Here is a 14,387-nt window from a genome sequence, read left to right as displayed (position 1 = left end):
ACGTGTCAGAGCAGCGACCGCCAATTCCACCAAGCTCAATTGCAGAGAGCAATTGGAAGAGCCCTGATCCGGCAGAAGGTTCAGCTGCCACCAACTCCAGACAGTACTCTCCACGCATCACATCCTACAGTCCAAGAGACAGCACAACAAGCTACCCCAACAGATATTGAAATCCATGGGACTAATGGTTCTGCAGGTGAAAAATCTCCTATCCCTCTGAATTAGGGTTCAATAGTGCTAGAGACCAAGCCCTCTTTGCACTACAAACATCATGAGCTGGTTTCATTTCATAATCATCTTCTTTCTCCACCCCAAAGAACTGAAATTCTGGGTGGGGGGGGGTCTTTTCTAGGCACCTTCACCAAACTACTGTTCCTGGGTTCTCTGCAAGCAGTTCTGGCAGGCAACTCAGTCTTGCAAACAAATCCACAGAAGTCACCAGCCTGCATATATCACCATCTTTGACTAGGCTGGCCTCCCAGTGTATAGCTGTGTTAACAAGCAAGAAAGAAGGCACCCAGGCCAGGGAGCTCTTGTCTTCAGCTCCGGAAAAGACCAACAGCCTGAGACGACGTTTTATTAATCTTCTGTTATTTTCTTCTTTTAATATTGCAAACCGCTTTGGGTGCCTTTGTCAAGGCAGAAAGGCGGTATAAAAATTAGTAAATAAATAATAAATAACCACCCGAGGTACATTGGTGGCCGGACCTGAAAGAAGAACTGCAAATTACAAGAACATGCCCCCTTGATCACCTGGAGGTCATTCTTACTCGTCATAGGCGAGTGGCTATTTGCAAGCCTGAGCCAAACTGGTATAAATCCAAACTGACCCAAGTTGGTCACCCTTTGACTCTGCACCAGCCATATTTCCCACAGTACTATGACAAGAGCCAAGGATCACAAAAGCATACTTCCACATGAATCACACGTCTTCCCCTCTGCATGCATCAAGGTGCTTTACAATTCTTATTTTATTAAACTACACAAGAACCATGTGAGCGGACACATTTCTTTCCTCCTAAGAGATGCGGCACTGAGCCCAAGGAAGACTCACCCAAGCCAACTGAGGAGTTCACGGCCAAGACAGATTCTAAAGCCTTAAGTTACGGGTGAAATCCATATCCTGTTATTGAAACAGCCAAGGCGTGCAGCGCATTCCATCCCAAGGACTCTGGGTGGGCACTATAGATCTGAAAAGAGAGGTCTCCCTCTCTTGAAGGTTCACCAAGGAGAGGCGAAGGCAGAAATCCTACCTAGCTCAGTTTCTTCCTCCCAACCAACCCATCAGCACGAGCATCAATCCCAAAGTCTAAATAAGTGAGCCCACTCAATAAATCCCACTGAACATTTGAGCCACTTTCCCCCATATAAGCCGAGATGGAAGCAAAGGACTTTTGGATTCCCTGGTGATTCCACAGCAACAGAGGTGTTGGCAGAGCCCTCCATATTCTACACCGCAGCTGTGCACTGCCCTGTGGCCGAAAAGACACAGGCAGTTCAAGGGGGCCTCTGTGGAGGAGGAGGAGGAGGCGGCTAAGGAGCCCTTTGCCCTTTCCTGAGTGGGTGGGCTGAGCGTAGGCGGCCCCTCGACCCTGGATCAAAGTAAAGTGACAAGCTTCAAAGTGACCCACCAGCTTGCTGGCCAGGGCAGGGGGTCTAGAGTGAGGGGTCTGTGTGCAACCCAGAAGAGCAGGCTGAGCAGGGGTTCTCAAATTGGAGTCCCCAGATGCTGGACTACATCATCCCCAGCCAGGACCCAGGTTTGAGAGCCCCCAAACTACACCAACAGCAGTCCTGCAATCTGTCAGGAGAAATGCCTCCGTTTGCTGCTTCTGTTGCTCTCTGGATGGATTCACACACGCCGTCTTTATGCAAAGCACATGCTGCCCCAGTGGACGCTTGTTACAAGAACAGGGCAAGGCCATCCATGATGCTATTAACTGGAAAGAACAGGATTGTTTTGAGTGTGTCCAAAAAAGTCACCTCTTTTTATTTTAAAAAGTCAACAAGCCGTCCTGTGGGGGTTTTGCCAATGAATTGGCCACGGCAATTAACTCCCTGAGCAAATAAAAGAGGGACTAATATCCACCGGTGTTGGCTCACTAAGGAATCAGACCAGACCTTTTAACGCAGAGCTCGGAACACACAGGTAATCAAAAAGGCTGTCTGGGGAGCCACATTCCTTGATTTCCAATGAATCGGAGCCGCCTGCGCAGCACGTGCTCGTCTCTGGAGAGAAGGAGCTGGGATGTTAGAAGCAAACCGGGTCATTTCACAGCTCCGAAATGAATGCTAAGAGGGCCCAGCTGGGCCATCCAGAGGCAGGAAGCCGCTGCTCCAAAGAGCCCGGCAAGAGAGGGCTGGAGGAGACTTTGCTCCACTCGAAAAGCGCCCAGGCTGCTTCGTTGAGGCAAAGTGGCAAAGGGAGTTTGAGAGCCAGGCTGCGGGACAGGGGATGGCCAGAGCCCACTTCACTTTCACCCCTGGAGATGGGTGCGTTCCCCCCCCACACACACACACACCCAGGATGCCGTGGGCCTCAAGCAGACCCCCCTGCTCTCTCAAGCAGCCAAGAGCAGGTCGCTGCAGGCAGGCACGGGCCGGTTCGCGCCACCGCCTGCTGGCACACGCAGCAAGGACAGAGACGTGCCAAGAGCGCGCCCACCCCGACAGCACTGCAGGACGTCCCGACACCACGTCCTTTAATCCCGTGAGGGGGTGCTAATCTGAATCGCCCCTCTCCACATGCACTCCAAAGCCCTATTTAAACGCAGGGACATCCTCAACGCTATCCGGGTGGGCGCCCTCTTGGCGTGTCCTCTCCTCGATTGCACGTGCTGCTGGCCGGTCGTCCGAGCCAGCCCGATGCGAATTCACTGTGTACAGTCCAGCCTTCCCCACAACCTTTTTCCTTGGCCTAGGCTGCACACCTTGGGCCCTCCAGCTGTTGTGGAACTACAGCTCCCATCATCCCTGACTGTTGGCCACTGGCTGTAGATTATGGGCGTTGCAGTCCCACAAGAGCTGGAGGACCCAAGTTGTGCAGCCCTAGCCTAAGGGAACAAAGACACCATTTGTTTGTTTGGTTGGTTTGCTTGTTTGATTTCTATACCGCCCTTCCAAAAATGGCTCAGGGTGGTTTATACAGAGAAATAATAAACAAACAAAAGGGCTCACAATCTAAAAAAGGAACGTAAGATAGACCCCTGGAGGGATGCTGTGCGGGGGGTGGAGAGGGCCAGTTGCTCTCCCCCTGCTCAAAAAGGAGAATCACCACGTTAAAAAGGTCCTGCCTCTTTGCCCAGTTAGCAGGGGTTTGACAGTTCACCAGGCTAGGCCCCAGCTTAGACCAGCAGGTCTTTTGCTGCAGCCCTGGATCTCCAAGGGGTGGTTGGGTGGAGCTCTGGTTCAGGCAGTGGGATGTGGAGAAGGTGGGAAAGGTGCCTGCATGCAATTCTCCGACCTCCTAAACCTCTCCACGAATGTAACAGGCTCAGCAGTGCAGGGAAGCTGTCATACTACACAGAACTGGAGGAGTCACCTTCTGGGCAGTACAGTGAGAGCCTGCTTTGTGGTCCCAAACATGAATGGCCCCCTTTGCTAAGCACAGTCCTGCCCTGAGTTGCATTTGGATGGGAGACAGTCCCTTCTCTCTCAGCCTAGCCTACTTCGCAGGGTTGTTGTGAGGAGAAACTTAAGTATGCAGTACACTGCTCTGGGCTCCTTGGAGGAAGAGCGGGATCTAAAATGTAAAAATAATAAAATAAATAAATAATGCATGTGAGTGCTGCCGGTTATTCCCCTTAGGGGATGAGGTCGTAGCTCAGTGGAAGAGCCCCTGCCTGCCGGCATGCAAAAGGTCCCGGAGTCCCTCCCTGGCAGCCTCTCCAGGTCCGGCTGGGAGTGACTCCTGCCTGCCACCTGGGAGAAGCCGCTGCCAGTCAGTGCATTGCAGACAATCCTGAGCGAGATGGACCAAGGGCCGGACTCGGTATGAAGCTAGGCAGCCTCCTATGCTCCTATTGCAGCCCCAGTTCTCTCTCTCTCTCTCTTTCAAAACAAAACAAAACAAGCAAACACCACCTGTGGCTTCACAGAGAAAGTGACCACTACGCTTAATTAGGTCCGATATCTATGCCCAACGGAAGGAACCCCGCAATAACTGGGCAAAGAGGCACCTTTTAATGTGGTGATTCTCTTTATTTAGCAGGGGGAGTGTAACTGGCCCAATCCACCCCCAGCACAGGACCTCCAGTGACTGTTGCTGGGGTCTTTCTGATGCTGCTTTTTAGATTATGAGCCCTTCGGGGTCCAGGGTCCATCTTATTTCTTTGTTATTTCTCCATGTAAACTACCCTGAGCCATTTTTGGGAGGGCGGTATAGAAATCGAATAAATCAATAATAAATAACATAAAATAAACCGAGAGCGCGCGGCTGCACGTACCGGGGGCAGCTGTCCCAGACCGAAAAGAGTCACTTTCTTGGGCTCCAGGTAAAGAGGGTCTGCAAAATCCTGGTAGGGTTTGCAGCCGGGCGTGAAGTAGCCCTGCTGGGTGAGCTGCCTGGTCCTCCGGCGATAGTTCTGCAGGAAGACCTGCTGCCGGGTGCTGTCCCAGCAGTTGTAGACGGTGCTGCAGCGGGCCTGGACCTTCCGGCCCTGCTGGGTGGGGATGGGCAGGGGCTGGATGACCACAAAGTAGCGGGGGTCCGTCTTCGGGTTGACGGGCATCTTGGCACGGCTGCCCTGCCACTCCGTCCCCCCGCCGGGCAACGCTGCGACCACCACCGTCCCTGCGGGGAGGCCGCCTCCCCCCCCCGGCAGCTAGCCCGCCCTGGGCAGCAGGTGCCAGGGGCTAGTACGGAGTGGCTCCTCTCCTCTGGGGCAGGGGGGGGGGCTGAGTGAGGTGTGCCAAGCCTCCTCCTCCTCCTCCTCCGGCTCCCTGGCCGAGGAAGGAAGCGGGGAAGGCGAGCTTGCCCAGGTGAGAAGCAGCCTGCAAGGAACAAGAAGGGCGCCTGCAAGGAGCCAAGGACTAGTTGGAGCTGCTGCACCACAGGCGGGCGGGCACCAGGCTCCCAAATTACGGGGGCCCCTGGCTCAGCAGGAGGAGGAGGAGGCCTCCCCCCTGGCCCCTGAGTGGGGCTGCCCCACAGACAGACTCTCAGCCCCCCAGGGGGAGCACCTGCCCCCTCCTCCTCCAGGGGAGAGAGTGGAGCCCAGCCCAGTGGGGGGGGGGGGCTGGTGGGGGCTTCCCTGCGGGGATGCTCGCTCGCCTCCGGGGGGGGGGGCGTGTCTCTCTCCGCTGCCCCCCAGGCGCCTCTCTCCCCCTTGCTGCGCGCTGCCCCTTCGCGCAGCTCGCTCTGCCCGCGAAGAACTCCCGCAGCTCAAAGGGCGCCGCTGGTTGCTCCGGCAACCCCCGCAGCAGCACGCGCACGACGCCCCAGCTGTGGCGCGGAGGGAGGGCAGGCGGGGGGGGGAGAATGTCGCCGGGCGCTTTCCGTAGCTGCTGAAGCCGCTTCCGCCCTTAGCCTTTTGCCCTCAGTGGAGGGGAGGGGTGAATCATTCATTGAGCAATGCAACACCCCCCCCCCCCGCGGAGGAATCGAGGCCAAGGCTGGATCCTAGAGACCACCAGGGGATCTCAGCCTCGGGTCCCCAGATGTGGCTGGACTACCATTCCCATCATCCCTGCCTTTGGCCACTGTGGTTGAGGGTGATGGGGATGGTAGTCCAAAAACACCTCGGGACCCCAGGCTAGAGACTGTCTTGGCTCCTTTGGCTCAGCAAGAGGCTCGCTCTCCAGCAGCGGTGGTTGGACTACAACACCCATCATCCCCTGCCTGCCCCATTGTGGTGGCTGCAGTCCCACAAGAACGGAGGAGCCACTTGCATGTGGGTCACGCAGCACGCAGGGGTTGTCAGACTTGTAGTCCAGCAACATCAGGGGACCACCAGTGTCCCCTCAGATAGGGATTCCCAGAGGTGGTTGACTACAACTCCCAGAATCCCCAGCCAAAGGCCGCTGCAGCGGGGGATGCTGGGAGTTGTAGTCAACAACATCTGGGGAGGGAATCCCTGTTAGAGAGAGGACAGGGAGTGATCCCCAGCCACAATTACCTTTGGCCCTCCTTGTGGCTGGGGATGATGGGAGCTGTAGTCCAAGTTAACATAAGTTTCGCACAGTGGCCTATCAGATGCTGCTGGAAGCCACAGACAAGAGTTGACGGCATGCCCTCTCTCCTGCTGTTACTCCGAGACATCCTGCCTTTGAGGTTGGAGGTGGCCCACAGCTCTCCGACTAGTAGCCGCTGATAGACCTCTCCTCCATGAAGTGATCCAAATCCCTCTTAAAGCCCTCCAGGTTGTTGACTGTCGCCACATCTTGTGGCAGAGAATTCCACAAGTCAATTATGCATTGTGTGAAAAAGTACTTCCGTTTGCTGGTCCTAGATTTCCTGGCAATCAATTTCATGGGATGACCCCTGGTTCTAGTGTTATGTGTGAGAGAGAATTCCTCTCTAGCCACTTTCTCCACTCCATTCATGATTTCATAGACCTCTATCATGTCTCCCCGCAGTCGTCTTTTTTCTAAACTAAGAAGCCCCAGGTGTTGTAGCCTTGCCTCATCGGGCAACCCATGTCTTACAAGAAAGACTGATTTATTGATTCGACTGACTTGTGCAGATTTCCCCTCCCCATCCTTTATAGCCCGATTTGCTGGTTATTATTTTTCAGCACCTCTTGGGTAAGACCCACTTCTGAAGTTCAGTGGGATTTATTTTCCGAGGAAGCGTGTGTTTAGGATTTAATTGAAACAGCAGCAAGCAACACATGATCTTTATTAGGACCATCCTGAAGGTGCACAACAGCAAGCTCCTTTTTGAGTGCCACAGAATTCTTTCTCAAGTGGGGAAGACAAAGCAGAGGGCAGGGAAAGAAGGGGATTTTTAAAAGGCTGACAGCGGCCTATATATCGTTTTTCCAACAACAGCCAAAAAACTTTCTGAAAGTGGTTTGCATTGCAAACTGGCGGAGAAGCCAGTTGCCTGTCCCAAAGGGGCCCACAGAGTCTAAGAAGCAAACACAAGGGAGGCAGCACCAGAAATAGCCAGGGTCATGTTTGGCTGTGTTTTTGCACAGGGCTGCCGCTGTAGTGGAGAAAATCAGTAAGACTGCTGCTGAGCCGCTTAACTGGGATGATCTGAATTAAAGCACGTTTCCCAACAGAATGTACCAGCAAATCCAAGACAGAAGCTGATGCCAATACAATAGCATACCAGAGGCATGATATTGTATGTTGACATACAGATCATGTCTCGTGTGTGATGCAGGTTTCTTCTTCCAAGGGCAATTTGAGCAGCTGTCCAATGGGAGAGCTGGTCTGGCGGTAGCAGGCATGAATCGCCCTTTGCTAAGCAGGGTCTGCCCTGGTTTGCATTTGAGTGGGAGACCATGCATGAGCATGGTAAGATATTCCTCAGGGGATGGGGCTGCTTGGGGAAGAGCATCCATATGCTTGCATGCGGAAGGTTCCGCGTTCCCTCCTGAGTCCCTGGCGTCTCCATAGAGGGCCGAGAGAGACCCCTGCCTGTAACCTTGGAGAAGCCACAGCCCATCGGTCAGAGGCGCTCCTAGCCCAGGGCTTCCACACCCCCTGGGGAAGCCCCCCAACCCTCTTCCGTCTTGTCCTGGGTGGTGTGGTTTGTGCCCTCCAGAACCTCCGTGTTAATAAATGACGCCTGATTTGCGGCGGGGGCCCTCCAAAGGCCTTTAGGGGCTCCAGGCTCCCAGATCACCGCAGGTGGCCATCCTGAGCGAGAAGGACCAAGGCTCCGGCTGAGGAGGTGGCAGCTTCCTCGGTCTCTGTGCATTCAGACGCAGGGCAGCAAATGTCTGCTGAAACTGGGTGAGCCAGCTGAGTTTCCAACACGGTCATGTTTGTGCCGCTGTCTCCATGACAGCGGAGAGGCGGCTGCTGCTGGAAAAGGAGGGAGGGCTCGGCTGGTGGCCTCCGGCTGAGCCACACAGCCATTTACTTCCCGAAAGGGCTCCGTGAATCGGCGGCGGCGGCGGCGGCTTGGAGATGGGCCTTCGGCAGTCTGGCTGCCCAAAACCCGTTCTTGGCACCTCAAGGTGGACCCCACAGACATCCCTCCTCCTGCATCCATCTCTCCTCTTCTCTGCCCCTCTTAGAAGGACTCCGTGGCTTTGTTGACTGGCGCGGAGGAGGACCCGTTGCCATAGCAGACTCCCGTCCTTGAGGGCAGGCCTGGTTTAAGAGAGGGCATCTCTGCCGTCACATGGAACTGCTGCCTACTGAGCCCAGCACTTGGTCCATCTGGCTTGGTATGGTTTACTCTGGCTAGCAGCCGCTCTTGGGAGGGTAAGGCAGAGGACTGCCTTTGCCCTGCAGCTTGGCACCCTTGCGAGTGGAGATTGATCCTCCCTGGTTGCACATGCGCAAAGCTGATGTGCTCCTGAACATAGGATCCTACCTTCACATGGTGCACCTACCAGGGTCTTCCTGGGAACAAGGAGATCAGAGCATGTGATGCAGATCTGAAATCAACGCCACAACTTAGGAATTTAGTTCCAGGCTCAGTTCTTCAAGGTGCTGGCGGAGAGGGAGATCGGAAGCTCCTCCAATCTCCCATTAAAGGTTTCCCATTAGAGAGGAGAGAGCTGGTCTGGTGGTAGCAAGCAGGACTTGTCCCCTTAGCTAAGCAGGGTCTGCCCTGGTTGCCTGTGAATGGGAGACTACATGGGTGAGCACTGGAAGTTATTCCCCTCAGGGGATGATGGAGCCGCTCTGGGAAGAGCAGGAGGTTCCCAGTTCCCTCCCAGGTTTCTCCAGGATAGGGCTGAGAGAGACTCCTGCCTGCAACCTTGGAGAAGCCGCTGCAATACGGAGCTAGATAGACCAAGGGTCTGACTCAGTCTATGGCAGCTTCCCATGTCCCTGCTGAACCCCTAGAGGGGAGGGAGTGGAAGTACTGGACTGCCTCTCGGGCCCTCCCTGCCTCTGGTGAGGGTTGATTTTCAATACCCCACAGTGAGGGAGCTGTTCTGCTGTCGTGTACAAAACCCTGGCACAGACCTTCCATTCCAGCCCCACACGCTGTTGTCTGAGCACAGCGGTGTCTGCACTGTACATGTGTACCTGTCTCTGTGACCCGGTTCAGATATGTGACTTTGTCTGTGCATAGAGGTGTCTTTACCCACGTACAGACTTTTTGTGTGAATGACTGTAAAGTGTGCCGTCGACTCCTGGCGCCCCCCGAGAAGCCCCGTGGTTGTCTTGGGTAGAATCCAGGAGGGGTTGACCATGGCCACCTCCCGCGCAGTCGGAGATGATGATGCCTTTCAGCACCTTCCTACACCGCTGCTCTGGGCTCTGTGGGCACCAGGAGTCAACACCGACTGGAAGGCACAACTTTACTTTTACTTTTTGCCAGGAGGAGTAGGGCCGAGAGGTACTGAGGGGCCGCAGAGATGCAGTGCTGGTATCCCCCGCCCCCCAGCATCTCAGCAAAGCCCTTTGCTTTCTAGCTGGGAATTATAGGCTGCTCTTGCTATTCCAACAATTTGTTCCATAACTGAATATTGGATTACAACTGATCTTGATCGCCATTCTTCTTCCTGCCTTCTGTTACAAGGCGTCTCCTCCACCCTTTGTGGCTGGCAACCCAGACCACTCTTCCAAGTGAATAACTACACGAGCTTCAAGCTCCGCAAGACCAGAAAAGGGTCCTTGACTTCTTGTAACAGAACCCACCCCCAGATTATTGCATTGGGGATGGTGTGGGCCATTGGGAAGGCCTCGACCATGCTAAAGGGCTCTGGTGTGGAAGCAACCCAAGTTTGCATTTCTGACAAGGAAGAGGGGAACACGGTCTTGCTCGATGACTTTCATTGCCCGAGCAGCTGCATCCCTACTTGCAATCCACCTGCTCAAGATGCAGAATTAAAGTGACATGACAGCAGTATGGTAAAGCTCCAGTATCTTTATCTTACATTGTGATCAACCCTGTACAGCTCCCTTAGCAACACAGGAAGCTTCCTTCTACCGAGTCAGACCCTTGGTCCATCTAGCTCAGTATTGTCTTCACAGACTGGCAGCGGCTTCTCCAAGGTTGCAGGCAGGAGTCTCTCCCAGCCCTGCCTTGAAATCTAGGGATTGAACCGGAGACCTTTTGCATGCAAAGCAGATGCTCTACCCCTGAGCTTTGGCCCCATCCCCAAAGGTGTCCTAGACGGGTCTCCCCTCCACACACTGACCACACCAAGACCTGCTTAGCATCCATGCAACTGTCCATGTGTACAGCTTTGTCCGCTATGTGAGGGCAGTGTTGGTCTGGATGCCAGCCTCTAAGGGTATGCGGAAACAAACTGACAAATAAAAAGGATGTTTGCAATTGTGAGATGAAATTGAGATTTCAGTCATGTCTCTCCAGAGTTTGCACTGATTTCCCAAAGATTGCAGCATACCTACTTCTCGATGGAAATGAAAAACAAATGGCATTCTGAAACGTGGCTAATCATGCTGTTAAGGAGAGGTTAATCCTCATGGGTTAATGAAATTGCATGCATAAGAGAAGGGGAAGGGGGTGGACAAGGGAGGAAAGACGAGAGCGAAATGGGGTTTGCTTCGTTCTAAACATAGCTTTTATAACTGCTTCCCTTGTAAACACCAAGAAATATTAAGCTGGCTTAAAGAAAGGTAAGATTGTGCCGTTGGGTCAGTGTCTACTCCTGGCGACCACAGAGCCCTGTGGTTTTCTTGGTAGAATACAGGAGTGGTTTACCATTGCCTCCTCCCGTGCAGTGTGAGATGATGCCTTGACTTAACAAAGGCTTTCTTCGGAAGCAACTCCATCTTCACTCTTTCCCCTCCCTTCCCTTTCTGACTCTCACGCTCACTACAGGACAAACAACCAAACAACAAAGCACAAAAGATAACTAGTCAGCATCCAACGAGCACATGGTCTCTGGTGACACTTGGGGGGATCTTTTTGTCTGAGAAGGATCTGCTTCTTCTTGCCCAGACTGAGCCCAGGTTGGGATTTGGGAAGAGGCCAAGTGGTTGCTGGAACATGGAACGCGGATGGTTTACAGTCATCATGAAAACACCATTCGGCACAGAATATTCAACACTGTAAACAATTTCAACAGAACGGGGTGGGGGTGGGGGTGGGGGAGACACCCCCTCCCAAATATTGAATACCTCCCAATCTTGGCGGGATTGTATAAAGCATAACCTTGCTTCACAAAAGCCAGGCGAAGCAGCCATCTGCTGAGATGAGGAAGCTCCCCACAGTCTGGAGAGCCGTCAGGGGTTTGGCGGGCAGAGCGAGTCCAGCCTGTGCGTGAGTGGCTAGCCCGCCCTGGGGGGCTGGAATGGCTGCCCACACAATTGCCAGTTCCAACACGGAGACATGAGAGGGATCAGGGGGCACTTGACCCGCGGAAATCCCAGCATGCCCCGCACAAGTGGGCGAGGAGGCCTTCTGGGGAGCCCCCGTGCCCGGAGACTCCTGGGCGGGAGTCTCCTCGTGCGTCACTGCGGCACAGAGCTGCGCTGCGGTGACCCCTGACCAGGCAAACGGGGGCATTTATGGAGGTTTGTTGCGGGGAGCCGCATTGCAGCACACCAGCAGCTGTGTGTCACACAGCCTGAGCAGGCCCACCGTAATACTCTCGACCCACAAACTCGAACACTCCCATCAATGTGTGTGTCTTTCTGATGCCACAAGGCTCTTGATTGCTTCTGATGTATGTGAGAGTTCATTGGGGCCTTGGCAGAGTTGGGCGATGCTCCCATTTCCAAAGGTCTTGGAGAATTTCGAGGCCAGAAATCTCAGTGTTGGGCTACAAAGGCCATTGCAGCTGAGGGTGATGGGAGTTGTAGTCCAAGAACAACCGGGGAGCCGAGGCGGAGAATCCTGATGCAGAGAAATTGCACCGTTGGGGGTTCTTCAGATGCAAAGTCACTCCCGGGAATGTTCTGCTGCTTCCTCCTTGTTGGAGGGGAGTGACAGGTTGCGAGAGCAGAGTTGCCTGGATGACCGTCAGGGGCAACGGCCCGCCGCCATTGCCATGCCCTCCCCACCTCCATTATGTCGAGACCCACTTCCCCTTCCAAGCGGGAGCAGCTCTGCTCGTTAACATTCTGAGCATCAGCACCTCCGTATTAAAGCAGATATTAAGCCATAAAGCGTAATATGTTATGACACCATAAAATGCAGCATAATTGCGACGAAACCATAAAATGTAATGTAGTTGGCTCAGTGGCCATTATCTCCTCTCCTCTTACGGCTCTAACAGCTGGAAAGTGTTATCGAGCGGCCCAGGCGAGGGCAAACAGAACATTGCGGGAGAGTCTCTCTGTGCTCCCCCTCTCCCCAGACGGCACGCTGCGCCTTGACCTCGTATGCCCTCCTTCTGCTCCTGGAGGAGTTGACTCCGCATGCCCCAGACAGTCAAATCAAAGGTTAACAGCTGCCACTGCATATTACACATCTAGACGAATAGATCTACATCAAAATCGACGGCGGTTACCTGCAACACTCTCCCCTTCGGATCAAGCCATTGACAAGTGACGGTGCTGTCACAGAGTGACAATTAGTGCTAGGGCTGGATTGCGATATGCCAAGGCCCTACGCTGCGCCAAACCTACAAGGCCCCGTAGCACTACAAAATGTGTCGGACGACCCACCCCAGGGTGTCACTCACCCCCCTCACCGCACTGCTCACGGGTACAGCCACACTCATCGGAAGCCTCTCACTACCTGGAACTGTGATGGTCTAAACCAGGCCCTGCTCTAATCTGTATAACTTAAGAGTTATTTCTGCACAGCTTTATTTATTTTTTGTTTAACATTGATATCCCGCTGTTCCTCCGAGGAGCTCAGAAATAAGTACATGCTTATTTTTATCCTCACAACAACCCTGTGAGGTAGGTTAGGCTGAGAGAGAGAGATGGCTGGCCCAGAGTCACCCAGGGAGCTTATAAACTCAGTATTTGTCAAAGTATAGCCCAATCCAGATATTATGCTGTACGAGTGTGCAGATGTCTGTACACTGGGACCCGTGTTAGTGCCCCTGTGTTCTTTTTAAAAGTGAACCTGGATACAGGCCTTTCCAAGACATGGTGCAGGCAGGAAGTCCACCTCTGTACCTGTGTCCAGCACAACGTGTGGATGACTGTACCTGTGTACAATGCACACTCATGCGACGAGTGTTGGACATAATGTGTGAATGGGCCATATATTTTTGTCTCATCAGAATGAGCATGGCTGCTTTAGAGTCTTTCCTTTCTTTCTCCTTTACTTTTCAACCAGTTACATCAAACATGAAACTCCGTCCTTTCTTGGTCTTCCGAGACCCCTCATCACGTGAGTTCCTCATCTGCAGCTGACTTCGCTTGGGCCTGAATCTGGCAGTGATCAGTGCTCTTGGAGGCATCGTCTAGGGGTGAGGAAACTATTCCATGCAGGGCCTTGAGAAAAGAGGGAGCACCGGAGGCGTCAGGCTGTCTTGATTCGAGATGATTATGATAAGTGGGACACCTCCATAGGTTCCTGCTCTGAAGCCATCACAGATAAAACACCCCTGCAGGATGGCCACCCTACCTGGACCCAGTCCGCTCCATCTGCCAGTCACAGCAACAACTGGTATTTAGCCATGTGTTGCAGGCACAGAACCAAAAACGCAGGAAGAACTCCCAGTGCAGAGTGCAAGAAAATGGTGGCTGAAAAGGCCATTGTGCCAGGGCATGGTGGGAGGGCAGTCCGACAACATCTGAGGGCCCTGCTATAAATCTCCTGGGAAGCAGCAAAGACTTATCTGTCTGTAGTAATTGTAGTGTTACTGTCAGGCCACCGGGACACTTTCCAGACTCAGCAGCAGCAAAATGCCTCCGTTCAGGCAAGTCGCATTCAAAACGTAAACAGCAGGGGGAGCAGCAGTCTCGCAGCAACTAACAACCCGGGAAAACAGCAACTTTTTCACGCCGGATACACGACGTCCTTGCTCTATATCGCAGCAATTAAATTCGGCACTGGAAGTGTGAAGACTGCGGTGTCACAATGTAGGAAGTGTGGAAGCACACTTCCAAGATATGTCCTGACCCCGTTGTAGAGTCTCGTCTGGAAAGCGCCTGGGCTCATGGGAACCACGTGGAGCTTTTAGGAACATCAACCTTGAATTGTTGGCAAGCATGTAGCAACAGGAGCTGTGTTGGCTCCTGGACAGTGTTCTGTACGAGCCCGAAAGAAAAGGATGGCTGATTCTCTGAGACACTACGTTTGGGGGCAAATTAGGGCCATTAGCTTTCCTGCCTCAGCCACACTTCCAGAGGACAGGCTGCTTCCTTACAGAGTAAATCTA

The 14,387-nt window shown here is 53.5% G+C and overlaps 1 protein-coding gene across 2 annotated transcripts in view; it reads right to left on the bottom strand.

The window, feature by feature from the left end:
• Positions 1 to 5,440, bottom strand: part of CCDC60 (coiled-coil domain containing 60) — a 58,521-nt gene extending 53,081 nt beyond the window's left edge. Inside the window, exon 1 of one of the 2 annotated variants that reach the window (XM_053279186.1) lies at positions 4,446 to 5,440. In XM_053279186.1, coding sequence (XP_053135161.1) covers positions 4,446 to 4,730 — 285 coding nt within the window. In that variant the 5' untranslated portion in view covers positions 4,731 to 5,440. The remainder of the gene's footprint in view (positions 1 to 4,445) is intronic. The other variant, XM_053279185.1, reaches the window with a different exon arrangement.
• Between the last annotated feature and the right edge of the window lie 8,947 nt (positions 5,441 to 14,387).

This window comes from Hemicordylus capensis, chromosome 15 (assembly GCF_027244095.1).
Source record: "Hemicordylus capensis ecotype Gifberg chromosome 15, rHemCap1.1.pri, whole genome shotgun sequence".
Classification (NCBI taxonomy): Eukaryota; Metazoa; Chordata; class Lepidosauria; order Squamata; family Cordylidae; genus Hemicordylus; species Hemicordylus capensis.
Note: the sequence above shows the minus strand (reverse complement) of the source record. Positions and strands in the feature narration are given on the sequence as shown.